General features: G+C 41.1%; 2 protein-coding genes across 4 annotated transcripts; one reads left to right on the forward strand and one right to left on the reverse strand.

Moving 5' to 3' along the window:
- Positions 1 to 742: 742 nt before the first annotated feature.
- Positions 743 to 8,463, reverse strand: naglu (N-acetylglucosaminidase, alpha). The gene is made up of 7 exons (XM_057323053.1): positions 7,935 to 8,463; positions 7,253 to 7,400; positions 6,997 to 7,143; positions 6,733 to 6,818; positions 4,715 to 4,971; positions 2,711 to 3,438; positions 743 to 2,545 (listed from the first exon to the last, which is right to left on the reverse strand). Exons 1-7 carry the CDS (start codon positions 8,345 to 8,347, stop codon positions 2,066 to 2,068), a joined length of 2,259 nt encoding a protein of 752 aa, XP_057179036.1. The 5' UTR covers positions 8,348 to 8,463; the 3' UTR covers positions 743 to 2,065.
- pus3 (pseudouridylate synthase 3) lies at positions 8,422 to 13,325 on the forward strand. 3 transcript variants are annotated; one of them, XM_057323056.1, is made up of 7 exons: positions 8,422 to 8,537; positions 9,724 to 10,150; positions 10,316 to 10,587; positions 11,406 to 11,589; positions 11,924 to 12,033; positions 12,152 to 12,330; positions 12,615 to 13,324. In XM_057323056.1, exons 2-7 carry the CDS (start codon positions 9,743 to 9,745, stop codon positions 12,866 to 12,868), a joined length of 1,407 nt encoding a protein of 468 aa, XP_057179039.1. In that variant the 5' UTR covers positions 8,422 to 8,537; positions 9,724 to 9,742; the 3' UTR covers positions 12,869 to 13,324. The 3 variants fall into 3 exon arrangements, with proteins under 3 accessions (XP_057179039.1, XP_057179040.1, XP_057179038.1); XM_057323057.1 differs by lacking the exon at positions 8,422 to 8,537 and adding an exon at positions 9,067 to 9,248 and having other exon boundaries at positions 9,736 to 10,150; positions 12,615 to 13,325; XM_057323055.1 differs by lacking the exon at positions 8,422 to 8,537 and adding an exon at positions 9,068 to 9,248.
- Positions 13,326 to 14,197: the final 872 nt, after the last annotated feature.

Raw genomic sequence — 14,197 nt, forward strand, 5'->3', positions numbered from 1 at the left:
TCAACGACGATATTCCATAGAAAATAACACCATCATTTTTGCCATTCCTATTCTGACATTCAATAACACAAAAACACATTTTTGAATGAATTGTCTCCTACGTTTCATTCATTGCTGCTTTGTTTCCACAGTTTTTCTGCCACCAGTATGCGCGCGCAGCTGGAAGTGACGTAACCGTAACGTCGACTCCAAATTGGTCTATAGTTCCAAACATTGCACTGAAGCCCATTCATTGCCGTACAGTTGGTGAAATAACTGCCTGTTTTTACATTTTAACGAGTTGCCAGTTGAACGTAAATGTTAAAATTAAACACAAAGACTGATCTCATATTCATATTACTCCCAAGATAAAATGCTGCAATAAATGTAGTCAACGTAGTAATCAGTGTACATGATGCGCTAATATTTAGCAAAATGTAAGCAAATACAGCTGCTGTTATCTGTTCCGCTAAAGCCATTAAATAGGTTGAAAGCACAGATTTGTTTGGGCTCCATAAACCACGTGACCACACGAGATCGAGTGTCGTAACTCTCATATTCAACGGCCCTAAATTGACCTACACAGCCATGTGCTCGAATACTGAGCGCTGATTGGCTGACAGCGAGACTTCCTGTCCCGGCTAGTTATGGGAAATGCAGTACGTAATGGGCTCATTTAACTCAGTTAGAAAATTACTTACCATTTTTATATCTTTAACATACGCCTTTTATGCTTTCTTTTTTAAACGTAATCTTTTTATTTCTTTTGTTGAACTTCACGTTGGTCGAAGTATTTCTGGATTTCTCATTTATAAGTGTTGTAATACCTGAACTAAATGGTGAATGAACATATTATACAGAAAAGCAAATAAACTTAATACCTTGACGGATGATTTTATATACCAATTTACTGAACATTTCACTGTGGGAAGTTTTTATTATTTTGGCCAGGTTGTTAGGTGTGATCTTCATGTGGGTGGTCCCATCTCAAATAGGGCAAATCGTTCTAAATTACAAACGATCTACTTTGGAATATGAAAAGAATTAAGAACTGGTATGATTTTTTTCATATTGAGTTGGACTGTACACATACAAAAGCATTTCTTTCAAAAAATTTCAGAAATTCTATTAGGCTATATTCAGTTTCTTACTGTACCACGGAAATACTTCATATGAGCAAAGAAAACATATTGATCGCACACTTCCTTATATGTTTTCATTGAAGAGTCAGACAAGAATTTTCGATCAACTAAGCAGATCAGAATATAGGGCTGTTACACCTTCTCTATAAGTATGTTTTTCTGTTTCAGATCAGCCTATAATGTACTGTATACATGTTGTATAGTATAAAATATTATTTCTGAAAACAAAACTCTTTTCAGAGGAACTTGTTCTGAACAGCATCAACACATTCACATAATACAAAAATAGCTTTTCACTTTTAGCAAACGAGGTCTAAAAAAATACAAGATCTAAAAACCTCTGAACAAGATCAATGCTCTAAAATTAAAACACAAATCAATTCAAAACATTGAAGATGTTCAGATTGCTTTTAGATTTGATCTATTAATTACATTACCATTAAAGTTGTATGATTTTCAACAACAAAAATACAAATCAACAAACATATAAAATTACATTGTCATCATGTAGAATCTACATATTCTTTTTACCCAAATTCAGTTTTTAGGGGTGACACAATAGAAGCACATACAGTTGATGTGCCGTGCAAAACAACCTGAAACCAAAAACACTCCAAAGTGTTACACAGACACCCAGTCATGGCATCGCTAGCATGCAGTACACACCACAGATATTTTCTTCAACATCAGTGCTATTAAACCGGATGTCATTCAGGTGGCAGCTATAAACATGTCGACCGCTTTAACACAACTTAAACACTTGACCTGCTCAGCAAGATTCTCTACAAACTGTCGCTCTACCATGACAATAGTTTAAGACAAGTTTAGAGACATGTTATGGATGCTGTGTATGGACCGTTTCTGATCAACGTCCTTGTATATCAATTTGATACATAATGATTTAAGGAATGCTTTCTGGATCACTCTGTGCCTAATATTTCCCGTTACTTTAACTTTTTCAGCGCATACGGGTAATATTTCAGGAAGATTCTGTGTGCAATGTCATAGGTGTCCCCTAGGGGTTTGGAGGGATATTTTCTCTGGTTGAAGACGAATCCTTTCTCAACCTGGAACACAGCCTGGTTGAAGACGTCTTGCTTGAAGGGCCTTCCCCTGTCAAGACACTCCACTAACGTGTTGACAAACAAGCCCCAGCGTTGTAGATAATAGTCCGCCACCAGACCGCCCCATTCTTTGCTGGCGTAGTCCAGGATGTTGCCGTCGGGTCCCCAAAGGGTGATCTGGTTTCGTGCGTTGAGCTCGTACAGCTGAGCTTCGTGTTGGTCCAAAGCCTGGGACTGTGCCTGCTCTAGCCACGCCCCCAACAGGAAGTGTTCGTTGCTGGAAAGAAGGCGGTCCAACTCGGGTAACAGATCATAGACGAGCACGCCGCCTGCCGTCAGGAGGTCGGAAAGCTTTTGGGTCTGAGAATAAAACAGATGAGATGTGCGTGATGTCTTTGCTACTAAATGATCAATTTAAAGACATTTGTTTGTTTGTTTTTAAGTAACTTTGTTTTTTCGTAGCACAAACTGTGAATGAGCTGGAGACTTTGTAATATAGAATATAAAACGCTATAAAAAGCTTACCTGAAACGCGTCACGTATTTCCTTGTAGAATTCGGTCGTGAGGAGCTGAAGCGCCTGTCGCGTCACATCCACCAGATCGTACCGGAAGGTTTCCACGGAAACGAACCCCGGCGCGGCTTCAAAGAGCAGCTTCCACGCCTTGTACAACTCAGCGGGTTCATACCAAATATCCGTCTGCATGCGCAGAGACGGCCGATGCACCAGAGGGCTTCGATTATGATTCTTGTATAGCAGAACAGTGCAGTTGTACACGCTGTGAAACAACAGTCGCCACGCCAACGCCAGGTTCTCATCCATGCTTCCATAGCGACGCAAAGCATACAGCGACACCCACTTAGAAAGGTTCACGGGTTCCTTGCGCCAGGCCATCTCGCTCATGAGCTCGTAGACCACCGGGTTCTGTTCGATGCCCTCGGGGGTCAAACCCAAACCCACCAGGGTGGAATTTGGGAAGCGGAGGGCTTCAAAGGGGCCGGAGTTAATTCTCTCCACCGTTCCGAACAGACCACTGTTCCCTCCAAAATTGTGCAGCATGCACCAGATGAAAGGCTGGCCATAGAAGGAGTTAGTGGAAGGATAGACGGGCATGGATTCAGCAAAGAGGTCCAGGACAATCATTCGTCCCAGGGGAACGCCATGTAACAAGGCCTTGACCTGGTCGGGTTTCCAGAACCAAGGGTCGCTGAGAAAAAGCCAACCCTGCATCAGCCAAATTGCTTGAGGATCCACTGCCAGAGAAAGAGAGAGACCATGAATCAAAGGAAAGGCATGCGCTTGAGCAGCAAGAGCTCACCCCCTACTGTGTCCCAGAAACTACTGTAGGCAGGTCACTGATGGGTTACAAAACAAAAGCACATCAGATGTGCCAAATAGAAAAAGCACTTGAATTATTTCAGGCCAAATAAGAGCATCAAAATGGTTCCAGCGCTAGACTGGGGAATATGTGACCCTCTCCCAAAAAAGGTCTGTATCTATACTAGTGGCAAACCAAGAGGCGAAACTCGATAGAACGTTCCATTGCAACACCAGCGCCCTGCATTTCTGCCATTTTGGGGTGAAAGCAACTCTGCTTTTTGCTGCCGCGATGGCAATATCAGCTGCTTTGTTAAAAATAAACATAAAAGCTGAAATTCAACCTGAATGATGATAATACATGATGAAAACCATGTCAGTTATCAAGCATTTTCACCCCAAAATGGCAGCTGAGCTGTTTCCCAAAAAGCACCAGAGTTTCGCTTTCTCTTGCTATCTATACTCTTTGCTAGTGGTGATGTAACCAATGAAAGAGTTACTATTATAATGTCCTTAAAATGACATTTCATGCAGTGTGTAAAGTTGCTGTGTGAGAATGTAACGCCGAAAGTTATTGGCTTGGGAAAAAAAGGAGTTGACTCTGAATCACACGAACGAGTCGTCTGTCGCTCTAGTTTCAGTTCCGGGTCAGATTTCGTGTGTAATATCCGCCTACGTTCCATTTGAGACACCGCACGCGGCAGACCAATCACAGCAGACTAGACCATCTGACCAATCAGATCAGAGTGGGCTGACAGAAAAGAGGGGATTAGACAGATGAATCGGCGAACAATTTTTTATTAAGAAAATGAAAGTGTTTTTACACCTTATGCACGTAAACTTGTTGTTGGACACTCCATAAACCAAAAAAGTACCTTAAAAATCACAAAACATTTACTCTTTAAGCTACTTGCAAAAGAATCTGCCCACAAACAATACGATTTCTGTTTATAAGTGTTTTAGCGTCCAGAGTTATCTAATTCAGTGTGTTTATGCTATCACAACCCTATGGTAGGTATGATTTGATGCCGGTTTGTGTTGGTTTAAGATGGCGAGGAACCAGCACATGACCAGCAAACCATCATCAAAACATACCTTACCCAGCATATGCTGGTTTTTTCAACAGGGAAGCTGGCAGTCCGACAGTATATCTCTATAGCATTTATGAAATCTTTTGAAAAAAGTGGAGAAGAGGAAATAAAGCTCAGTCACCTGAAGTCATTGTGCTGAAAACTGCCCGGCTCACAGACGCCAGGTAAGCGGGGTCGGAGGAGGCCGGGCTCATCTCGTTGAAGGTGTCTGTGTTGTAAATGTGATCTGTTCCGAACTCTTTAACGACCTGAGATAAGAAAAGAGCTCCGATGCGCTGGAAGAGGGGGTCTCGAGGGTCCAGCATGTGAGCGCAGGAGTAGCTACAGTTAAAATGACTCCAGGGACTCAACTTGGTCACGTTTGCTTTGGGAAATAACCTGAAAGACATTACAGCAAATAACTGAAAGAACATACTGAGTTACAATAAAAGTGAATCTACACTCACCTAAAGGATTATTAGGAACACCATACTAATACGGTGTTTGACCCCCTTTCGCCTTCAGAACTGCCTTAATTCTACGTGGCATTGATTCAACAAGGTGCTGAAAGCATTCTTTAGAAATGTTGGCCCATATTGATAGGATAGCATCTTGCAGTTGATGGAGATTTGTGGGATGCACATCCAGGGCACGAAGCTCCCGTTCCACCACATCCCAAAGATGTTCTATCGGGTTGAGATCTGGTGACTGTGGGGGCCATTCTAGTACAGTGAACTCATTGTCATGTTCAAGAAACCAATTTGAAATGATTCGAGCTTTGTGACATGGTGCATTATCCTGCTGGAAGTAGCCATTAGAGGATGGGTACATGGTGGTCATAAAGGGATGGACATGGTCAGAAACAATGCTCAGGTAGGCCGTGGCATTTAAACGATGCCCAATTGGCACTAAGGGGCCTAAAGTGTGCCAAGAAAACATCCCCCACACCATTACACCACCACCACCAGCCTGCACAGTGGTAACAAGGCATGATGGATCCATGTTCTCATTCTGTTTACGCCAAATTCTGACTCTACCATTTGAATGTCTCAACAGAAATCGAGACTCATCAGACCAGGCAACATTTTTCCAGTCTTCAACTGTCCAATTTTGGTGAGCTCGTGCAAATTGTAGCCTCTTTTTCCTATTTGTAGTGGAGATGAGTGGTACCCGGTGGGGTCTTCTGCTGTTGTAGCCCATCTGCCTCAAGGTTGTGCGTGTTGTGGCTTCACAAATGCTTTGCTGCATACCTCGGTTGTAACGAGTGGTTATTTCAGTCAAAGTTGCTCTTCTATCAGCTTGAATCAGTCGGCCCATTCTCCTCTGACCTCTAGCATCAACAAGGCATTTTCGCCCACAGGACTGCCGCATACTGGATGTTTTTCCCTTTTCACACCATTCTTTGTAAACCCTAGAAATGGTTGTGCGTGAAAATCCCAGTAACTGAGCAGATTGTGAAATACTCAGACCGGCCCGTCTGGCACCAACAACCATGCCACGCTCAAAATTGCTTAAATCACCTTTCTTTCCCATTCTGACATTCAGTTTGGAGTTCAGGAGATTGTCTTGACCAGGACCACACCCCTAAATGCATTGAAGCAACTGCCATGTGATTGGTTGATTAGATAATTGCATTAATGAGAAATTGAACAGGTGTTCCTAATAATCCTTTAGGTGAGTGTATATTGTAAAGTTTCCTTTTACTTTTATAAGCTATACTTGAATCTCAAGATATAACATTCAGGTCACATTTGACAGTTTTGTCAAAAGTCTGATATTCTTAAGAATGATTCTTATTATACTCTTGTGTAATACATAATACATAATAATTAAAAGTAATTGAATAACATTTATATATCATTTAAATCAGCATAAAAACGGCAATATAACAAATTTGCCATTTCAATTACATAACTTTTCTTTGACACTTCAGTAGAGAATGAGACCTTTACAGCAACAAGAAATCATTTGAAATAAGATCTGGTCAAAATGGTCCAAAACTTAACATTTCTTTTTGTTTTCTTTAGATTTTGAGGTAAAATACTGAACGACCTCAACATGTTTGTTACCCATTTATCGATCTAATAAAAGAAGTCTTAATCGTATAAAGTTCAAATAAAAGAAACATTGAAAAGTATGTACAGAAAAAAATGACATTACCTGGTAATACCTTCAGGTACAATCCCTGAAAAGGCGGGTAATACAGGTATCATTCCAAGAGCTCTCATTCGGCCCAACATTCTAAACTGGAGGAATTAAAAGTATGAAAAAAAACACAACATTACCACAGATAAATGAAACTATAAGAGAACGTTTAAACAATTTGACCATATGCATGTTTGCACATACTGTATAACAGTTACAAACATGGTTCTACTTACTTAACATTTGGAACATTATTTGGATGTTTCATCTCTTGTTTACCTGCAGATTGAGCTGTTTGATATGCCAGGACTGAGGAAGTGTTCCACCCCACTGAAACAGGTTCCCCATGCGGTTCCACGCTAGAAAAGCAGGACCTGTGAAGAAGTGATCAATCTCAGTCTGGTTGAGACCGAGAGACAGATACACCTGCACCAGAAGATAAAACACAGCACAAGAATCCATTTACATACAGCAACATTCTTCTTCCTACGAGTAGAACACACCACATTTACATTTATTGATCAAATACTCTCACCTCCTGCCACAGCGCCTCCTGCCCGTTGAATGCCAGAGGAAGGTTTATGCCATTCAGCGCCATCCAGTCGATCTCTCTTTGCCATCTTGGCCAGTCCCACCACACAGTGGAGTAACTCTGGGTACACACGTTCTGATAATACCTGAACCTGTGGATCACACAGACACTACATTAGGCACATATCTATACGAACATGACCTCATTCAGAGCGTCACAGTCAAACTGTGTGTGGAATTCACAGGCTGCCTGTCTCTGTGAGCCTGACATAACACAGGTTTGCTCATGCAGAACTAACAAGACAAACACATAACCGGACATCAAAAGTGACCGCCTCTCTCTGATTGAACAATGCTGTGTTTTTATGGCTCTGCGGATCACACACAGGACAGAGGGGGCTGCCCAGATTGGACCAGCGTGAGAACATTTACCAGACACAAACACAGCCGTCTCCAGAATGATCACCACCCTACTATACGCTAATAAATACAGTCAGTTGAGAGTATTTTTGTCAAAAACTTTTAAATGTTAAAACTATTCAAATAAAAACGATCTAAGGCTAATGTAAAAAATTGACAATGTATCTAATGGCTTCAATAATAATAAAAACAATTAATTTACACCGCGACCTTTTTCCACATATGATGTGACGTCATTCCTCTAATTTTCCTCTGTGGTGATTTACCTGTGCGGAGTACTGATGCGCAGAACGCCGGTGAGAGGAGGCAGAGGTCGCGGGACATTTAACTGATCTCCGGACCAAGACACGTGACAGTTACAGAAGTACTTCAGATAGTTATATATCCCGGCGGCCACCGCGACCCCCGTCCTGCCCACCGCCACGATCTTGTCGTTTCTTGCGGACCGCAGCTCACACACGTCCAAACCGTCATCGGACAGAGTGCCGTTGACCGACACGATGAACTCTCGTGATCTGTTCCCCAGCAGTCGCTTGAGCAGATCCGCCACAGCCCTGGACTGAGTTTTATCGCTGGCTCGCGCTCTCAGATGCGCCAAAGTGTGAAACTCACCGGAGACGCAGTGCAACATTGTAACGCATAAAAGCGCGAGCATCGCGCCGCGGCTACAATGTGTCATCTTGAGTTCTGTGATGTCAAATACATCGGCGCTTTAGATGTTGTTCAAACTTTTAACTTTTGTACTATTGAAGATCTGCGCGTGAGCAGGAAGCTATGCGCAGCAATGAAGAACAGTAGACCAATCACGAGCTCCTTGGAGAGTTTTACCCAATAGGAACTTCTGATTCCAAATGAAAGGCGGAAACACGGTTGTATTCTTTATATGATCCAATTTTATTTTTCTATGCATGATCTAGTGAAATATTAAGCAACTTTAGATTATTAAATTCTAGACCTTTATACTTTTAAGAGAGGTTGTTTAATACCTTACACTGAAACGTTTTGAAATCATTATGTGTTTAAAATTGTTTTATTTACTTTATTGAGCTGTATTTCTCTACATTTTTCAAGCTTCAATTTTTATTACACCCCAGTCAAAAAGCGTCACGTTTATTATACAGAGTTTCGTTATATTAAGACAACAGGTATTTTTTCTGCAAACGTAATTTCTCATTATTCTGAAATTTTTATTATGATTAATTAATCTGATGAATAACAGGTACATTTGCGTTTGTGCACTGCATTATGTAATTGTCTTTTGGACTGGGTTCTGCTTTTAGAGCAAACTAAAGTCTTCAAAAACTCGTACGTTTAAACTTACAACTATTATGACTTAAAAATCATAATGTTTATATTTATTTTATTTAATAATTGATGGAATATATAGAAATTGGATAACCAATATGAAATAATATTATTTTCATTGAAATACTTCAGTGCCATACATCAGCGTAAACATGGAGGGACCTTTATTTTGACAGGAAATGTCACGGAAGCTTCTGCTGCTGCGGTGAAGTGTTTAAAAGTTACGGTTCGTGTTTATGTGTGGTTTCAACATTTAGCGACAAATCAGACAAGATGTAGGTATAATTAAAGCCACTATTGGTGTGTTTTAATCTATAATTTAGGATAGCGTTTACATGTCCAAAAAGTCTATAGGAAGCAAACACGTGGACTTTATATATCTCTGTCTCGCGTGCGTCAGCCTTATTAAATGTGCAAACTGTCAATGTCTTAAGTGAATTCTTTTTTTCCCAAAACAACAGAAAACCTCACAAAAATGTAATGGATTTAAGGGTTATAACCGGAGTTGTTTAGGTTATAATATTATGGGATCATGTTATCTGGTGGATGGGAACCAATAAAACACAATGAAATCCTACATGAATAAGGCCCAAAATATGCTATATAAATATTGTAGTTGTTTTAATGGTTAACAAATGGTTCCTATTAGTGTTTGTAATGGAAATCATTGCTGTTTTCCAAGCAGAACATAAAATGTAAATGTGAAAATGCAAGATTAGTATTTGAACGGCGTAATGATTTATTTGACAGATCTGTGTTCAGTGTACTCATGGCAGAGGAAGCCCTGCTAGCTCGTGTCAAAGCTTTGGAAGATGAAGTGGAGAGATTAAAAGCCCAACTGAAAGCAGAATCTGTGGAAGAGAGGACTGAAGTATCACCCAATCTCCAACCAGAGGTCCTAAACCAGCAGAAGGGTGAGGAGAACAGACCCAAAGCGAAGAAACGAGGAGCAGAGAGACCCTTCGACTTCTCCGCCCACCCTCGCAGACACGTGGCACTGCGGTTGGCATATCTCGGCTGGCAGTATCAAGGCTTTGCTGTCCAGGAGAACACCGACAACACAGTGGAAGCCCGGCTGTTTGAAGCACTGCTGAAAACTAAACTCATTCAGGACCGACAGACCTCCAACTATCATCGCTGCGGCCGCACAGATAAAGGAGTGAGTGCTTTTGCTCAGGTACGCCGATCTCCATTTACTGCATTTTGTTTGTCTGAGCATCAGTCATTAAAATGTTTAGATTCCACAGTGATCAATTCTACTTTAGTTTTAAGTGACTGTTAAAATGATTGTTACATTTTTGGTGGAAAGCTTTGTGAACCCTGAAATTCACTCTCGTTTCAGGTTATATCCATTGACCTCCGCTCCAACCAGTTTGGTGGAGGTTTAGGTGTGACTGTCCCTCCTGGTGTGGAGGACAAAGGCAAGACCGTCTCTGATGAATTACCCTACGTCAAGATGCTGAATCGAGTTCTGTCTCAGGACGTTAGAATACTGCAGTGGGCTCCTGTAGAAACCGGCTTCAGTGCACGATTTGACTGCAAGTCAAGAACCTACAGATATTACTTTCCTCGCGGAGACTTAGACGTGGATCTTATGGCTGAGGCTGCCAAACGGTACACTTATTTATTTTTTAAAGATGAGGTAACACACACAGTTTCTGCCAATCTCATATTGATCTTGAGTGCCTGTACAGTAGTATTGCATTCGTCACATCTTCGAAGAGTCTTTAGTTTGATCACATTTATAAATGAGAGATACAGCTGGACGATAATGTCCGGAAAAACACGAGCTGCTGGAGGCTGGACTAGTGGGGAGAGTGGGATGGAACTTCAGCACGAGCACACAACACATTAATCCCTTCCTGTTTTCTACATTATGCACATACACACCGATTGTTATATCCAGCGTTTATATAATAACATCCATCACTGAAATGCCGTGAACAAACAGACACACCTCAACTTCTCTCACTATCGCAAGAGTAACGAGCTGCAGCGCAGCCATTCTTGACGCAGCGCAGATAATCTTGATGGTAAGCGGGTCTCGCTCATCGGTTGGCTCGTGGGCGGGCTCTTTCGCCTCCGCCTTGCCGTGCTTTTGGCCAATGAAAGGAATAGGGATCCAGAATTATAAAAAACTTTCCGAAACAAGTTGGAGTGCTGGGGGAGTGAATCAAGTACAGAAATACTACGTCATACGTAGGACTCGTTTTTTAACAATGAAAAGCCAGCACGTTTAACAACGTGAAGAAGTCAGAATGCATGACATACCATGACAGCTCCGCTTTAATGTAGGAATGTTTGTAAATGGATTGATCCAAAGTGTATCTTGTGTGCTTTAATGGATCTAAAGAAATCTGACTTTGTAGTGAGATTGGTTAGTTATCTCAAATATTGATTCATTTGGTTTGATTTTCTCTCTGGTCATGCAGGTATGAGGGTACACATGACTTCAGGAACTTGTGTAAGATGGACGTGGGTAATGGAGTGCTGCAGTTCCAAAGGACCATCCTGTCTGCCAGCATCCAGCCAGCCAAGCTGGAACCCACCGTCTCTAATGACCCCCACCAACTCTGTGTGTTCCAGGTCCAGGGTCTGGCTTTCCTCTATCACCAGGTCAGGAGACGCTCATGTCAAACTAAACATGCAAATGTCAAACACAAAGCAAAGCGTTTGAAAACCTGTCAAAATTTCCACTGTGTTATGTCCAAACTGTTCTGGATCTTAGGATATGCGCTTCTTAAAAACAACCCGTGTGTGTTTTATGAGAGATGACTGATCCTCAGATTCATTAGAAAGTGCAAATAAACATCTTGGTGGCGCTTATATCGGCTTTCTTTGCCTTGCTTCAAGGACTATCCTACATGTTATGAGACGTGATGTTATAGTTCATTGCACACTGCTTCAACATCTAAGTTTAGGGTTTTGTGGGATTGTTGTCTGTTCTCAGGTTCGCTGCATGATGGCCGTGCTGCTTCTTATTGGACAGAAACTTGAATCTCCAGACATCATGAATCAGCTCATGGATGTAGAAAAGAACCCAAGGAAGCCTCAGTACAGGTGCGCTACATCTCAACATTGATATGGCTAAAGATGGGTGATCATTTGTTGCTATTCTGGGTCCTCGTGAAACAGATGTTGACAGTGTGTTTTAGTTTTTCATGTATGTGTGTTGTAGTATGGCAGTGGATTATCCTCTGGTGCTCTATGGCTGTCACTTTGAGGGTGTGAGTTGGCGTACGGAACCTGAGGAGGAGAACCACGTCCTGAACTCTTTTCACCAACATTGGGTTCAGACGGCAGTCAAGACTCAAGTTCTGTTCGGCATGATCCAGGGCCTTCAAAGCACAATCACAGGTTTGTGTTCACACTGATCTCATTTCAGCTCTGACTGAAACATTCAACCCTGTCGTTATACTTTGACCGCAGAAACAAGAAGTAGTGGATTTTAAATTGCGTGTACTATTTTGTCCAGTATGTATGTTGTAAGTAAATATTGCAAGTAATGCAAATGAATTGTATGAGCACGTAACTCGACCTTGGATTTCCAGCGTATCAAACGATCTGATATGAACTCTTAATGTAAAATCAGAGGGTGGAAAGGTTTCGTGAAAGATGAATGATCTGTAAGTGTTCTTCAGGCGAGACGTCATCCCTGCAGTGCTGGCTAATGGAAGGAACCAGACAGAAGAAGTACCGGCCCCTGCTGGAGCGGCCGCGGTGTGAGAGTCTGGAGTCCAGGATCCAGCATTTTGTGAAGAGAGGAAGACTAGAACAAGAGGAAGGAGAGAACGGCGAGGAGACCACCGTGTTCAGAGGAAAACGATCAAAACATTCCCATCTGACGACAACAAGCCAACCAACCGCAAGAGCAGAAGAATGGAGCAAAAACTGAGGATAGCCCGTTACAAACCCTTTAAACACATAAGCAACTTCAGTTGTTTTCTTTGAACTCTTGATCTGTGTGCAGAAACTGTCTCAAGGCATCAGCTGAAATCGTTTTTTTTGTGTAAGGAACACAGTTATCTGCTTTTTGAGTTGAAGTAAACCATATTTTATTAAAGGATTATTTGAACGGTTCCTGTGTGAATTTGATTCAAAACAAAACTATGTTAATTGGTTTCATGATTGTTTTATTCTAATCTATATTTAAATGGATCAGTATGCTGGCATGGTTTTCATGTCAATATTATGCTGTACTGATTCTTTTGAAGCTTTTCAACAGCTGCAAAATCTGACGGAAAAAGGTTTAAAATGATCAATCTTATACAAAAAACTAAGGGTATTATGTTGGTATCTTACAATATAAAAGACAAACATGCAACATCAAAAAATACTGAATAAACTTTTAACACAACTTTGCATTTCCAAAATGAAGCTTCTTCACTTAAAGAGATACTTCACCCAAAAATGCAAATTCTGTCATCATTTCCTCACCTTCGAGAGTTGTTCCAAATGTGTATAAATGTCTTCGTTCTGATGAACACAGAGAAAGATATTTGGAAGAATGCTTGTAACCAAACAGATCTCGACACCCATTGACTCCCACAGTAGGAAAAATGACTTTATCATTTATTTTGTTCTGTTGAACACAAAAGAAGATATTTTGAAGAATGTAGGACAGCAAACAGTTCTGGGGCACTTTTGACTACCATTGTGTTTTTCCTACTGTGGGAGTCGATGGGTGTCGAGATCTGTTTGGTTGCAATCATTCTTCCAAATATCATTCTCTGTGTTCATCAGAACAAAGACATTTATACACATTTGGAACAACTCGAAGCTGAGAAAATGATGACAGAAGTTTCATTTTTGGGTGAAGAATCTCTTTAAGTGTTGTCCGCGAGATGAAAAAATAACCATATAAATTTTAAGGTTTCCATTACAAAAACACCATCAACTGTTTACTATAAAAACATGTCAAAATTCATTTATGACGTGTTTTTGGTCTTATTCCAGTATGATTCAATGGTGTTGTGTTGGTTCCCCATCTCACCAATAAAGCCCAATATGTACCCCACAATACCCACAGAGTTTCCATTAAAACCAATAAAAATCCATTAGAGTTTCTGTGATTACTTCTAGTTTTCTTTTTAGTATACATACAGTTTTGGGAAGATGGCCTTGGCCATTAAATGAAGCTAGATAAATTAAACCACAACCAATTAACCACAGAGAGGTCTCGCGCAACAACTTCTGTCGTTTAGTGCACTACCGCCACCTACTG

Source organism: Triplophysa rosa, linkage group LG23 (genome assembly GCF_024868665.1).
Source record: "Triplophysa rosa linkage group LG23, Trosa_1v2, whole genome shotgun sequence".
In the NCBI taxonomy this organism is placed as follows: domain Eukaryota; kingdom Metazoa; phylum Chordata; class Actinopteri; order Cypriniformes; family Nemacheilidae; genus Triplophysa; species Triplophysa rosa.